This window comes from Emydura macquarii, unplaced genomic scaffold (assembly GCF_026122565.2).
Source record: "Emydura macquarii macquarii isolate MOO-44397 ecotype Brisbane River unplaced genomic scaffold, CSIRO-AGI_Emac_v2 contig_499, whole genome shotgun sequence".
Lineage (NCBI taxonomy): Eukaryota > Metazoa > Chordata > Testudines > Chelidae > Emydura > Emydura macquarii.
In genome coordinates, this window is record NW_027130636.1 from 821,259 (window position 1) to 836,775 (window position 15,517).

The following is a 15,517-nucleotide window of genomic DNA, read 5'->3' on the forward strand; positions in this document are numbered from 1 at the left end:
CAACCTCTGAAAAGGTATTATGCTTGGCATTGGTCCATCCAGTTCCTCTCCTAGTTCACCACCTCCAGGCCTACTTCATGAATGGGCAAAGTGGCTAGGGCTTGAAATAGCATACCTCTCGAACAGATCTGCTTTGGGTTTCTCAATAAAAGTTTCAAGGATTTTTTTTCCCCTTTGACAAGGGAAGTGAGATTTCTTATCTAATGGATGGGTTTTGTTTTTTAAATAAAATCACTTTTTCTCCATGAAGACCCTTCAAAAAAAAGTTCTACTGTCAATCTCTACATTTGAGCAAGATCAAATGTTCATTTTGAAATCTGTTTCCCTACCAAGGTACTTCCTCCACTACCACATGATACACTAGACTGTTTATTGTTGGGTTACTCATGACTGAACATAACATACGAACATAAGAATGGCCATACTGGGTCAGACCATTGGTTCAACTAGCCCAGTATCCTTTCTTTCCACAGTGGCCTGTGCCAGACGCTTCAAAGGGAATAAGGGCAGTAATCAACTGATCCATCCTGTCATCCAGCCCCAGCATCCGGCAGTCAGAAGTTTAGGGACACCCAGAGTACAGGATTGCAACCCTGATGATCTTGGCTAACAGCCACTGATGAACGTATCCTCCATGAACATATCTAACCCTTTTTAAAATCCAGTTATAGTTTTGGCCTTCACAACATCCCGATGAGTTTCACAGCTTGACCATGCATTGTGTGAAGCAGTACTTCCTTTTGTTTTAAACTTGCTGCCTATTAATTTCATTGGGTGACCCTTGATTCTTGTGTTACGTTAAAGGGGTAAAATAACACTTCCATATTCACATCCTCCACACCAGTTACGATTTCATAGACCTATCATATCCGTTGTCTCTTTTCCTAGCTGAACTATCCCAGTCTTTTTAATCTCTCCTCTTATGGAAGCTGTTGCATACCCCTAATTATTTTTGCTGCCCTTCTCTGTACCTTTTTTATTTTGAACATATCTTTTTTGAGATGGGATAACCAGAACTGCATGCAGTATTCAAAGTGTGGGAATACCACAGATTTATATAGTAGCATTATATTTACTGCCTGATCATCTATCCTTTTCCTAATGGTTCCTAATATTGGTAGCTTTGACTGTTGCTGCACATTGATGACTGGTGATTTCTTTTTTTCAAAGAAGTCCTGAAGCATTTGTTTGGAAAAAACAAAGATTATCTTCTGACCTATTGAAAAATCCATTTAAGTTCTGCATTTACCAATCCTGTTCATTCCTTTTTTATATACAGGAGGAAGAAATGCACAGACTAACAGGTTTGGCTAAAGAATTTTTCAATTTTTTTTTTTTTTTTTTTTTTTTTTTTTTTTTTTTTTTTACACAAAGCATCATCCTTTACAAATAGCAATATGAAAGATACAGTAACTGGCTACAGAAAAACTGGTTGCTTAAATTTTAAAAATTTGCTGGCCATCAGTCAAAAACTTAGTCCTGGAAAGCTCAAATTTGCAAAACGGAAAATGATTAACTACAGAAACACCCGCTAACTCAATCAAAATGATGTGAAAATATTGTAATGAAAGCAACAACGGCACAAAAGGTTGATCAAACAGATGAATCTTTACAATGTAATTGTCTCATTGTGCTGAGTATGTTACCAAAAAGAACAGTGATAACTAAAAGTCGGGGAGGGAAGGTCTGGATGAATTTTTGGTTTAAGATATGACATCCTAGAGTATGGTTAGGGTATGTCTACATGGTGCAGCAATGGACACTGCCGGAGTGTGAGCTCTAAATTGCACTAATTGATTTGCATAGACCCTGCTGGTGAACACTAAGAGTTCCCTAGTGCATTTTAATATGGTTCTGTTTCCAACCCTCACCCGCAGCCAGCACAAGTCCTGGGATCACCATCTGCTGCATCACCACTGGTGCCCGCTGCCTCCTCCAGCGCCAGGCTCCAGCCCCACACCAGTGAGTGCTGGTTGTGGGATCACCACCCTCGCTGGCCCCATCGCTCCTGGTCTCTGATGTGTTCTGCAACCCCAGGTTTCTGGTCTCCAGCCTCAGGTCTTCGGCCCTTTCCCTCCACCTCCGCCCAATCGCTCCTGGCCCCAACTGCCTCCCTACCTATTTCCTTATCTAGGAATTTAATTACCGACAGAGGTGATGGAACCTCCATCCTTAGAGGTTTTTAAGGCCCAGCTTGACAAAGCCCTGGCTGGGATGGTTTAGTTGGGGTTGGTCCTGCTTTGAGCAGGGGGTTGGACTAGATGACCTCCTGAGGTCTCTTCCAACCCTAATCTTCTATGATTTCTCTTCTTCCATGACATTTCTAACTAGCATAGAACTAAAAGCCCTGGTAAGCAAGGAGATTAAAGGATGCAGTAACTGGCATCTCTGATGGAGAATACATCCTTTCTTGCACAGTAGATTTCTATTCCGACCTTTTTCTGATGGCAGCATTACCAAGTTTATGCTTTTATGGAAAAGACAGACAATAGGAATATACATGTGCGCTTTACTTACCATTTAAGCAGGCAGATCTGACACAGTGAACATGCCATAGTCTATGTGAACAACACGGGGAAGAAACACTACAATAAAACCTACCTTTAACTGTTTTGACAAAAACTTGTTTCTCTTTACTGGGGTCTTTTTCCTCTATTAAAATTCCATGGAAAATGCGCCCAAAGGTGCCTACGGAAAAACCACATAAAATTATTGTATTGTATAGTTAATATGTTACGAGATTAGAAAAACCTTTTAATTTAAACACCCATTTTGATAGGTTACTTTATATTATGTTCTTGTAGGATGCAGCAGAAAGTTTGGATGCTTTTTTGTAGTATGAGATTTGGATATATAGGCAAACTTTGGAAATTTCATTAAAACAAAACTGTCAGCACCTGCCCCCATAAACCACCAGAACCAGAGCTGTGTAGAACACCCCAGACACATCTGGGGCACTAAGACTTTTGTGGCATCATCCCCTCCCCACTAAGCCATGTGGCCTTTGGGACAAAGTGCAGGGAGCAAACAACACAGAGTGAAACAGTTCAGTAGCTGCAGAAAACATTTAAAATAAGGACCACCAGACTGCTTTCTAAAGTTTGCACATGGTGAACATTCTCTCCTATGTTGACTGGCTGTTTGCGCCAACCCCTCCCCACCTCACCCCTTCCTTATCTAGCTAATCTCCCACTTCACTTAACATAACCTCACTGAAATGATTTAACCCAGCTAGGAGCAGACATCCCCTTGTCAATTTCACAGCTCAGCCCTGAAATTGACAAGGCTGTCTAGCTCCCATTGGAAAGTGGGGTTGGGGAGAAGCCAGGACAGCTGGACCCCACCCTGCGAGAAGCTCCGGGCAGCATCCCCCTGGGAACGGGGAGAGGAGAAGCCCGGGGCTGGCTCCCAGCTGGAAACAGAGAGCTGGAGGAAGGTGTGCGGGTAGCCCACCAGAAGCACAGGAGCATGTGGGACTCCGGGCAGGGAGCTGAGAGACCAGGCTCTCCGCTCCCCCCCCTGCCCTTTAGGTCAATGAAAGTGCTCTTGAAGACACATTACACTGACCTAAGGAGGGTAGCTGGACATCAGCCACCACTGTAATTACTGTGGTGGCTGTAAGTCCACTTTTGTTAGGTCGACTTATTTTTCTAGTGTAGACAAGGCCTTAAACGGTAAAGTCTTCAGAGTAGGGACTGTGATTATACAGTGTGTAGCACAATGTGCTACTGTGATAAGATAAGCAAATGTCTATATACTAACTACAGAAAAATAGATTACCTACCATTAAATGCAACTATATTGTCTCCACAGACTCATTCTTGTAGTCCACATAAAGAACAGTTAGCTCTAAAGACAGGACTACATCCAACCATAAATACACACCCTGGATTGTTTCAAAAAGCAAAGCAAGCCTTCCTCTCTCAGTTCCGGTCTTGAAAACAGCACTGCTGAAGTATTTTACATCTATGTTACAGTTCTACAAAGGCTTGGAGAATCCCACAAAAGAAAGGAATTTTATACTGTAATATGACTTCAACATTATTTTCCTCCCATCTTCAGTACTGTAGCTGCTACCTACCTACCTTATAGTCATGAACTGTTGGGATGAAGGCAGTTATAACAAGTTAATCTTTCATTTACTCCAGTATTTAAGCATAACAGTGATGTATTGTGGCTCATTTTACACAGAATTTCTTGTAGGATTTTTAGAATACATTAGAACATATAATATATATATATAATATAAAACCCTTGTTAGAATGTATAGGAAATATACAGACAGCATTCTTGTTTCCTGAAGTAGTCATTACAATTGCTCTATGCTCTTCAGTCTGTGCTCCTTGAAAACTTCAAAATTTGCAATGTTCAAAACTGAAGCTGAGCCATTAATCAAGCTTACCAGAAACTGGCATGTGTCTACCTACCATTAACATCTGTTCCATTTAAATGTAGCCAAATTTAAAAGTTTGTTAGAACCAACTTTTGTGGACTCAAACTAGTTAGTTTGGCAGAATTCCTCCGAACCTATTCATGTTAGAGTGTAGTAACCCAGCACTGTATCATGTGCCTGGCTTTCGTGATACCATGTCAAAAGAGTGACAATTGCACTGATATGTTCCAGCAGCACACCCCAACATTTTAGAATGGTGGTATAAGCTCTCCTGCCCTCTTCTCGTTATAATGCTCCTCTCGCCTCACAAACAGAAGATGGGTGTTTAGCACATTTGAAAATCAGGCCAATTATTTAGATGCTTAGAGCAGAGAGAGAGAGAGAGAGAGAGAGACACAGACAGACAGACAGACAGACGTCTACATCCATGATCAGGACCTTCTCATGGCCTTGCATGACCCCTGTTCCTGTGCTGTGCACACTGTTTCCAGTGAGTCAAGTAATGAGAGCTTCCATAATACACTTTTGCCTGCTGTGATGCCTGTGATCCAATAATGAAGTAACTGTAAATTCATGCCAAGATTTTCAGATGTGGGGTAATTAACTTTAGGTCTCACTTACTTTCAATGGGACTTAGTAAACTTTTTAGACGTGCTTAACACTTCTACTGATGCACTCCTTTGGCTCTGATCACTTTCAGCCAAAGCATTACTGCCATTGTGAACTGAAATGGATGATTCTGGCTTAAAAGCTTCACTTCAAGTGGGGCACTCACTTGAGCCTGTAGCCTTTGAAGATCATGATGCATTCCAAATCAAGTCAGAAAGCTTCAGGCACGCCAAATATAAATCTAAAGTGTCTCTCAGGATCCAGCTACAAGGCAGCATTACTTGTGTGTATCTTGCCTTCAGAAGCACTTGGATCCTTTCCAAGACAAGCCAGGCAACCCTATTCCTTTGTCGTGAATATTATGAGCCTACCTGGCGTGGCATTTGAGGATGCGCACTATTTCTATTCTTTAGATGCCTCCCTGCATTAAAGTTAGAGGCTGGAAGTGAAAAATTTAAAAGGCGACTTCCCCCTACACACAAAGAAAACAAAATAATGGTTTAAGAGCCCTTAAAAGCAGCTCTTTTTTTGTGGAATCAACTAGTTGAGACAGAAGGATCAAGTTCACTAAGATTTAAAAGTTATAGAAAAGTGTAATGTGAACACTGAAGCTCCTTGTTCATTTCAAGAAAAGGAGCAGAGGCAATTAGTTTATGCCTTTATAGCAAAGAGACTTAGCACAAGCTCTCATGAGGTGATTTAGTATCTCAAATCTATAGTTTTGAAGACACACAAAAAAGACACAAAAGAAGACACACAAGAGTGTAGATCTACTGTAACTGTATAGATTACTGTGAGAACATGAAACAATAAAATCAGTTTCTTGACTTTTACATTACCAGATACAAAACTGAGGCCAACATAAATCAACAAGTATGCTTTCAAAATGAAACACATTGAATCAGACAGAAAAGAATCAAACTCTCCTTTTGTGAACTTTCACATCCATAACCTGTTCATTCATTCTGCACTCATTACTCACATTGTGGGAGTCATTTGAGTCTTCATTTAGCAACCTCTCATTTGGCTAGAGTTGAAAAGCAGACTGCAAAGATCAATGTAAAAGCTGACCAAATTTTTCAGTTAAGCAGTTTCTCAATCAGTGGAAAATGAGTTATTTTGCGCCTCACTTTCAGTTGTGGTAATCAGCCCATACTTGATGGGAGAGGCTGATCAAACACTAAGATTTATTTAAATGTCACAGATTATCAAGAAAGACAAATTAAAATGCCACCTTTCACAATAATTTAGTTTGAGAAATTCTTGAGACCAGAAAGGAAGAGAAAAGCATTTTTAAAGCAGCAGTGAATTGCTGGACAAGTGGTATGGATATTTCAAGTTCCTAATCATTTTCTTACATCTTCCACTAAAATCATATGAGGCTCAGAGGTAACATCTACTGTCCATTTGTAACATTATTAGAGAAATTCCATGAGATGATAAAAGAACACACCACACATGGTATCTAACAAGTGTTTGGGGAAGCAGTCTTGTAAATACCTTCTTGGAGTACATCTTTTAGAGTTATCCTCTCTCTGGAGATTGCTATGTCCTTCACTTTAGCTTTTGCCTCCATCAAGGTGACACTTTTAAGATCATTCTTCTCTATCCGTAACGTAGGATAACCTGAGGAGCCAGCAGAGCCAAACAAACCAATATAAATACCCTTATAATGAGAATCCAAGCACATCACTTCCCTCAATACTACCTACAGATGGAAAGAACATAGAATTAATGCCTACTTGTAAACAATCAAATTAGGTTTTAGCATAAAATACAAGCAGGAAAATATATTGAGAAAGGCTACATGAATATAAATACCTCTAAAGTGAGCATGCGTTCAGTCATTCTGAATCAACTCATTCAGTTTTTCTTTGGTTACCTTGTTCTATATTAAAAGCCAGTTATTGCCTTAACCAAATATACAGCATGATGGGCAACTAAACAAATAATCATGCTCAGAACTGTGCAGTACATGGCTACACTGATGCCAACTTTTTCCTATGGATTACAACAGCAATCTGAAAAGCACAGAGTTATCAGTGCCCTCTTCTGGACATTTGAGACTTCTGAAGAGGTGAATATATTCAGGAGGTTTTAATGATATTGTAGTAATGGGAGTCCACAGATAATGTTTAAAGAGAAAACCTGAAAGTCATACTTCTCTGAAAATTGTTACAGGTTAACACTTAAGATTACTAAAACCAAAGGAAGTCAGAGAGAAAAACAAATGTTTTCTTCAGTTTACTTTGTGCACGTATTTTCTGTATAGTCATTGCTACTGTTTCCCCATCCATGTGGGTCTCAGACAACAGGTAAAAGATCCTTAAAAATACAAAAGTGTAGACTGAACTCCATTTAGCAAGAAGTCTCACCATGGAATGCTGATGCAGAGTCACCACAGTAAATCTGGTTTGATGTTTATTGTCGTTAAGCACAAAAGTAAAAGCGGTCTCAGATAAATAGTGTGTGTATTGAGAGTAGGATCCTTTGTAAGATCCAAAGGAATCTGGATTATGAAACACCACCAGTGCAGTGCAATCATTTAACTTACATGGCATCTTTCATCCAAAGATAGCAAAACAGATATTCAACCTCACACCCATGTCACAGGAGAGTTAACTATTGCATATACATTCACAAGTGGTACAAAGCACATTCCATTAATCAAGAAAGTCTGCTGGAGCATATGGCTCTGCCTAAAGACCACCAGGTGAGGGCTTTTTTTAGACTCATTAGGAGGTTTCCAGGGGCCCCAGATCCTGCCTAAAGGAACTAAGTGTAAGATATCTGAAACACCACAGGGTTGCCAATGGCTTGTCGTGGCTCTCCGGTGCCCAGGGGCCAATACTTTTTTTTGTTCCTCCCTCCCCCATTGGCAGCAGCAGTGGCAGCACCCCTGGCGCCCGTTTCCTGCTCTCCCCCACCCTGCTGTGGGGGCAGCGAGAGCGGCAGCAATGGCGTACCAAGGGGCCCAAGCACCTGGGCACCAGCCAGGGGAGTGTGCCGGCCAGGCCCTGCTCAGAGGAGTCGCCCCCCGCTGACATCCCCTGCGGACACGCTGACCTGGCCCACGGCTCCCTTGTTGTGTCCAACACGGGGGCTAAGAGGACGGGAGGCAGGGGGCCAGTCACAAACTTGGCCGGTCAGAGTGGTTGGCACACCACCTGGTCAGCGCGGCCACTGGGGATGTGGGGGGGAGGGCACGGATCCTCCAAGGAGGATCCAGCCGACACCCCCCCCTCCAGGCCAGCGCCTGGGGGCATGGCTCCCTCTCGGTCCCCCCCCCTCGGTACGCCACTGAGGGTTGCTCCTACATTTGATATAATCACCAGGATAGTGCGTACTAGGGTGGAAGCTGCTGAAGTGACTTCAGGGGCTTAGGAAAAAGATTTAAAATCATTGTATGCTAATGTCCTTCTCTGATCTCTTGTGGGCATTCATCATAATTTTGAAACGGATGAGTTTTCTTAATTCTATTTGTAGATCATCTTTTCAGAAGCATTTTGTCAGATGAAAGTGAACTCTCAGACCTCAAAATTCACTTTGTTAGGGGGGAGACAAGTGTGTGCAATTTTGAGGATAGTTGGTGGTGTTCAGTTCATAGGTGCACAACTGCCTCCATGTTGGAAGCAACAGGAATGCTTATTTGGGATGAAGACTATTTCTGAAGGCGAGGGAGCTTCACTGAAATGTCTCCAGGTATCCTGTGCTGGTGGTGAAGTAACATCACTGAACAGCAGTGAGAAGAATAAACGGGAACTTTTTTGGTTATATGTGCATTTTTAAGAAATGAATGTTTTAATATTTTTACTTTAAGATGTTCACCCTGTTCTAGGTAACAGGATACTGAAATAAGATGATTAAAACCTAAACTTATCCCACTGCTAAACGAAACTTCTCAGCCAATGCACACAGAACTGCCAAGTGCTGAGGCAAACCGCTGAGCATTGTCAAGAAAGAACAAAAAAAGGTGATTTGATTTACTGTTTTACCCTTTCCAAATAGGCCATCATAGTGGCCATATGCAGGGTTAATAGGAAGATGGAATTAATTCCTCCTCTGGCTTCACTGACAGTTCATACCCTCCCTGTGCATGTGACAGGCAGCCGCTAAAGTCATACTCATCACCTGCTAGACTAGCCATGACATCCCCTCTTTGGAGCTCTCTAAACAGGTTCTCTCTGAAACACAGCATCAAGTTCACATTCCTCACATTTGGCTTGAAAAGCCTTCACAGAGCTGCCTTACCCTACATCTCTGAGCTCATGCCTTAGTACATTACCTCCAGCCCTAGGCCCTTTACCTCCTCACTCTCAATACCCGACTCCATGCTTTTCCTCCGATGCTCCTTCGGAACACACTGAGGATACCCATTCTAGAGCCAGTCAAATCAGACAAAGCTTCTCTGACAAAAAACCATGTTTTCAAATGAAAACTTTTGTGAAAAGTGTCTGCTTTGCATGGCAAATTTTGATTTTTTTTTTTAATCAAAAACTGAAATTTTCAGCCCAAAGATTTGGGTTTTCAATTTCAATCAAAAACCACATTTTCTACAGGTTTTTTTTTCTTTTGTTTTTTACACCAGCTCTTCCCATTCAAACCACTACCCTTCCTCATTCAAGTTCCCATTTAAAACCCATCTCTGACGTCTACAACACAGGCAACAAGTTAATTATAAACTAATACATTAACACCATCCCTGAACTCTCCCTCATCATCTTGCCTTTGTGTGAGTCTATCTTCTAGATCAGGAATGCCCAACTATGGCCCACCAGAACATTTCATAAGGCCTGCAGTCTGCTTCAACACAATATATTAACAACCAATTCATTAGCATTTTGTCGGCATGCTTACACCATTTTAGTTTACACAAGTGGGCAAACATACAATGCTGCATAAAGAAACAACCTAAATAAATATGAAACAAGCTGAACTGGAAATTTAAATCAATACAGGTGACTTTAAATCTTATTAAAATATGTAGAATCTCCCTGGCCCAAACAAGATTGTGCTTAGGGTTATGTGACCTGCCCTCCTGTGTAATAAGGTTGGGCACCACTGTTCTAGATTATGAGTTCTCTTGGACAGAGACTGTCTTTAATTATATGTACTGTAAAGCATCAAGCATATTGATGGAACTAAATATTTGGGAGAGATGTTCTAGTGGATATAGACTCAAAGGACCTGATCTACAGCTTTAAATAGCATCAAACTATTAACTCAATGCTTCATATATTTTATATGGAAAAAGTGAGTTAGACCAGCCTTTAAAGGATGTTTCTATAAGAAAAAAACTATATGCAATTAAGCTAATCATTTAGGAGAAAATAATTTTAGTCATAATTATATGATTGTGTTCAAGAAGTGCAGTAGGCAGGTCTAAATTTGGATATTATAAACCAAAGCAGAAATTATATTTATTTCAATTTAAATAAAAAAGAAGCCTATACAAAGCTCTAGCCATGTTACAACAAAAGCCCAGCCAAAGGAACTCCACTAGCCAGCCACCTATGAGAAAAGCACCTGTCCACTGTCTGATTATGGAATTCGTGCTCGCAGCCCCTCTTCAAAAAGTTCTATTTCTGCAGCCTGCCCAGGTGGTCACCTAATCTGGGCTCTTTCTGACCAGAGGGGAGAAAATCCCTGAATCCTCAAGCCATATACAGAATGCCCTGCCAGCAGATTCCCCTCTCACTGCTGTGTGAATAAGGCATGGGGAGAGAGGCAATCCTTATTGTTGGCAAGCATCAGGTTTCCCACATCTTCCACAGCTCAGTTCCCATAGTCCTCTCTGAATCTGTGTTTGTCTTTTTCACTCCATTTCCTCAACCTTTTCCAATTTTCATTTAGGGTGTTATTTTGGTTTTGATTTTTTAAGACCATGTTTCCTTCCTCTCCCAAGACCTTACCTGGCAAACGTGGAAATCAATGGCAAATTTCCCATTGACTACAGTGGGTGCAGGATCAGGGCCTTTTTCACCAGCTGCTTCTCTTCCCCAAACCTGTATCTACAGCTCCCTCAGTACTTCTTGGTTTCCTCTCTTAATCCTTTATTCACTTTCTCCACACCATATTGGGAAGTAACAAGGAAGAGTTATTTATTCCTTCACATAACATAAGAACTAGGGGTCACCCAATGAAATTTATAGGCAGCAGGTTTAAAAAAACAAAAGAAAGCACTTCAAACAACACACAGTCAACCTGTGGAACTCCTTGCCAGAGGATGCTGTGAAGGCCAAAACTATAACAGGACTCAAAAAAGAATAAGAAGTCCATGGAGAACAGGTCCATCAATGGCTATTAGGCAAGATGGTCAGGGATGCAACCCCATGCTCTGAGCGATCCTACCCTCTGCTTGCCAGATGCTGGGAGTGAACAACAGAGGCTCGATGATTGACTGTTCTGTTAATTCCCTCTGAAGCACCTGGCATTGTCAGAGGACAGGATACTGGGCTAGATGGTCCATTAGTCTGACCCAGTGGGGCTGTTCTTATATTTTCCCTCATATGCTCCATGACTCTGCTGCTGCTTCATTCTTCCTGTTACTATAGTGCTCTTCACTATCACCAGGTCGTTCCAGACAAAACAGAACACAATTAAACGCTGAAACACTACCACACTTGCAGAGCTTTTACATTGATTTTCTGTTCTACTTGCAGCAGCAACGTGAAGAGAAACAGCACCTAGAAAAAAAGGGTTAGTACATCATACTGATGACCAAACCTGAACCCTAAATGAAGATGCTTGACCTGGTCTCTTGCACTCGCTGCAGATCTTTTTCTCCAACACACGGCCCTTTGCTGATTTCAAGAAATCCTGAAGCACTGCATAAAAAAGCTCCTCACAAGTTTAGGCAAGACATCAGTGGATACGCAAAGGCCTGGTTTACACTACAGAGTTAGGCTGACATAAGTTGCCTTGCATCCACCTTGCACATGTCTAACTTAAATCAGTTTCCCACCAATATAAGCATCCAATTACTATGAAGCAGTACCACCACTCCCCCGAGCGACACTGAGCCATGGCTGATGTACTGAAGTCAATGCAGCGCAAGTGTAGACTCTGCTTTGCTTATGTCAACTCTAACAGTCCTCCGTCAGCTGTCCCACAATGCCAAACACTGACTGTTCTGGTCATAATTGGTGTGAACTCCACTGCCCAGGGGTCATGAAGACCAGAAGGCCTCCCTTCCCTTTAAAGCCCCGCAAATTTCTGAAATGCCTTTTCCTGGCTGTACAGCTCAGTGAGCACACCTAGCAGCTTTCCTTTGTTGTGTGCAACTGCCCAGTTGATCATGCCAGATACGTATGCCAGATGTACTCTGACCTGGAGCAAACAGGAGATATTGGATCTCCTGGGCCTGTGGAGAGAAGAGGCCTTATAGCCTTAGGAACATCAACATCCATCTGCAGATTGCCCAGGGGATGTAGAAGGGGTCTGACCAGGCCCAGCAGCAGTATCACATGAAAGCAAAGGAACAGCATCAGGCATACCCAGGGAGGCCAATAGTCGCTTTTACAACAAGCTGCATGCCATACTTGGCAGACACCCCACTGTCACCATGCAGACCACTGTGGATACCTCTGAGGAGCCCAAGTCAGAGGCCCCCGGCATGAACAGCAAGGGGGAGGGAGAGGAGGTGGGTCCAGCTACCCCATGAGCCAGGACCTATTGAGACTCCACCGGAGTCCAGTCAGTTCTGGCATCAACTAAAGTTTGTAGCACAGACATGGCCAAAGACAGCTAGAGTAGATGCATCTGACAAAGCAAAGGAGTAGAGAGATCTGGCCCCAAAGGCAGTAATATCTAACTGAAGGATAGGCAGAAAAACCACAGGCTCTTACTGATGTGTCTGGGACCCAATAGCCCCATGTAGTTTGCCTAACTTAGCAAAATGACAGCACAGAATCATAGAAATGTCATGGCCCTTTCCAGCCCTACAAATCATCAAGTCCAGCTCCCCTGCACTGGAGCAGGATCAAGTAAACCTAAACCATCCCTGACAGGTGTTTGTCTAACCTGTTCTTAAAAACCTCCAATGACGAGGATTCCACAACCTCCAGTGGAAGGTTATTACATAACTTAACTACCCTTGCAATTGGAAAGATTTTCCTAATATCTAACCTACATCTCCCTGGCTGCAGATTACTACTTGTCCCACTTTCAGTGAGCATGGAGAACAATTGATCACTGTCCTTAATAACAGCCCTTACTGTAACTGAAGACATATCAGGTCCCTCCTCCGCCCCTCCCCCACAAAGCCGGTCTTCTTTTCTCAAGATTAAAAATACCCCGTTTTTTAAACTTTTCCTTATAGATCAGTTTTCTGAACTACTTATTATTGTTGATGCTCTCCTGTGGAATCTCTCTAATTCGTCCACATCCTTCCTAAAGTGTGGTGCCCAGAACTGGACAAAATACTCCAGCTGAGGCCTCACCAGTACCATGCAGAGCACGACAATTAAGTCCTGTGTCTTACACACAACATTCCAGTTAATGCACCCCAAAATGATTTTAAGCCCTTTTTTGCAGCTGCATCACATTGTTTACTCATTCAATTTGTGATCCACTATAACCCCTAGCTTCTTTTCAGCATTACTACCACCCCAGCCAGTTAATCCCCATTTTGTAGTGGGTATTTGATTTTTCCTCCTTAAGTGAAGTACTTAGCACTTGTTTTTATTGAATTTCATCTTGTTGATTTCCGATCAATTCTCTATCTTGTCAAGGTTGTTTTGAATTCTAATCCTGTCCTTCAAAGTGCTTGCAACCCCCCTCAGCTTCATGTCATCTGCAAATTTTATAAGCATACTCTCCATTCCATTATCTAAGTCATTAATGAAAATATTGACCCAGATCAGACCCATGCTTGTGATCTCAAAGAAGAATTGGGCTGGCAAATTGGTATTCTAGGCCCAAGAAACACAAGCTAAACAGATGCCAAGCCCAGATCTTTTTCATGCTCCTTCCTCTTGGTCAATATGTCATCATTAGGGCACTTCTAATCACTGGGACACCAGGCCAACCCAGGGTCATCTGTTATATACTTTTGTCATTAGATTAATACTTACTGGTTACTGGTGTTGCATTGTTAGGGGTGTCAGCTCTCAGGTACTGTGTCGTCTGTGTAGAGGGCTGGGATAAACCTTGTGAGCTACTGCTATCACTAATGCTGTTTTAAAACAAAAAAATGACAAAACATTCAGACTTGCTTCTGTAAAAGAAAATGCTTAAGATTCTATCAGAGAAATTCCAGCATATCAAAATAAAATATAGAAGATTATCAACAGTACTGAGACACTAAGGAAAGCAAAGTGATTTCCCATATTATACAGTTTGAGTCTCCACAACCCTATCACTACTTTCCTGTAACATTTAATGATTTTCATTATTTGATTTGCGCACAGATTTATTTTCCATTAAGTTTTCTCAATCCTTGTTGAAATGTTAAGGTATATGTAGCGAAAAGAAAGCATTACTTATCTCCAAGAAGAGTCACATACCTTTTTTTAATTGATAGTAATCTTTTATTGTGGTTGAATAATGTTCAAGAAATAGGCCCACAAAAGAGTCTGAGCCAAGCATACAGCAAACAGGTACAGTTCATATTTCCATACACACATGCACCTTGGTTCAGACCTGTAAAGATGGTTATATACCTGTTCAGTAACTGTTGTTCTTCCAGATGTGTTGCACAGGTCTATTCCACTTTAGGTGCGTGTGCATCAGTGCACTGAATCCAGATAACTTTTTCCTAAGCAGTACCCATATCCTCCACACACTCATGTTGCTAGCTAGGGTATAAAGGGGCAGAGTTGCCCTGATCCCTCTCAGTTCCTTCACACCAGAAGCCAGTATTAGCTGTAACTCTAATGAGGAAGAGGAGGCCAGGGTCATGGAAAGGACACATACAACACATCTCAAACAGTTACCAAACAGGTATGTAACTTCTTTTAATTATTCGAGTACTTGCACATGTCCATTCTACTTTAGTTGATTCACAAGCAATTCAAGATGGAGGAGAGTATCAGAGCCTACCTAAACAAGGACTGCAAGCTCCCAAATCTACAATTGTCTCTCGAGGCCTGGGAAAGAACATAATAATGAGTGGTGAAGGTATGAGCCAATGACCAAGTCTCAGCCTTGCAAATGTCATTGATGGGATTGTGATTTAAGAAAACAGCAGATATTGCTTTGTTTGTTAACTCTTTGCAGTAGTGGAATATTAGTAGTATAGCACAGACAAATATAGGAGGCGATCCAAGAAGAAACCTCTGCAAAATGACAGGTTGCCCTTTCATCCTGTCAAAGGAGACAAGCAACTGGAGACATTCTAAACTCTTTAGTCCGACTTGGGTAAAAGGCTAACATCCTACCAACATCCACAGTCTGAAGGTTTTTCTCATCTTTGAGAGTGAAGTTTCAGAAAAAAGGTTGGTAAGTATACAGTGAGATGAAAATTCAGTATCACCTTGGTAGGAAATTTGGGATCTAAACACAAAGTAACTTTCA

The 15,517-nt window shown here is 41.8% G+C and overlaps 1 protein-coding gene across 2 annotated transcripts in view; it reads right to left on the minus strand.

The window, feature by feature from the left end:
* The window catches only part of RYK (receptor like tyrosine kinase), a 96,816-nt gene that overhangs the window by 38,772 nt on the left and 42,527 nt on the right, over positions 1-15,517 (minus strand). The window contains exons 7-9 of one of the 2 annotated variants that reach the window (XM_067538705.1): positions 14,077-14,177; positions 6,503-6,628; positions 2,602-2,688 (exon numbers count right to left, since the gene is read on the minus strand). In XM_067538705.1, the coding sequence (XP_067394806.1) occupies positions 2,602-2,688; positions 6,503-6,628; positions 14,077-14,177 (314 nt within the window). Of the gene's footprint in view, positions 1-2,601; positions 2,689-6,502; positions 6,637-14,075; positions 14,178-15,517 lie in introns of both variants that reach the window. The other variant, XM_067538704.1, reaches the window with a different exon arrangement.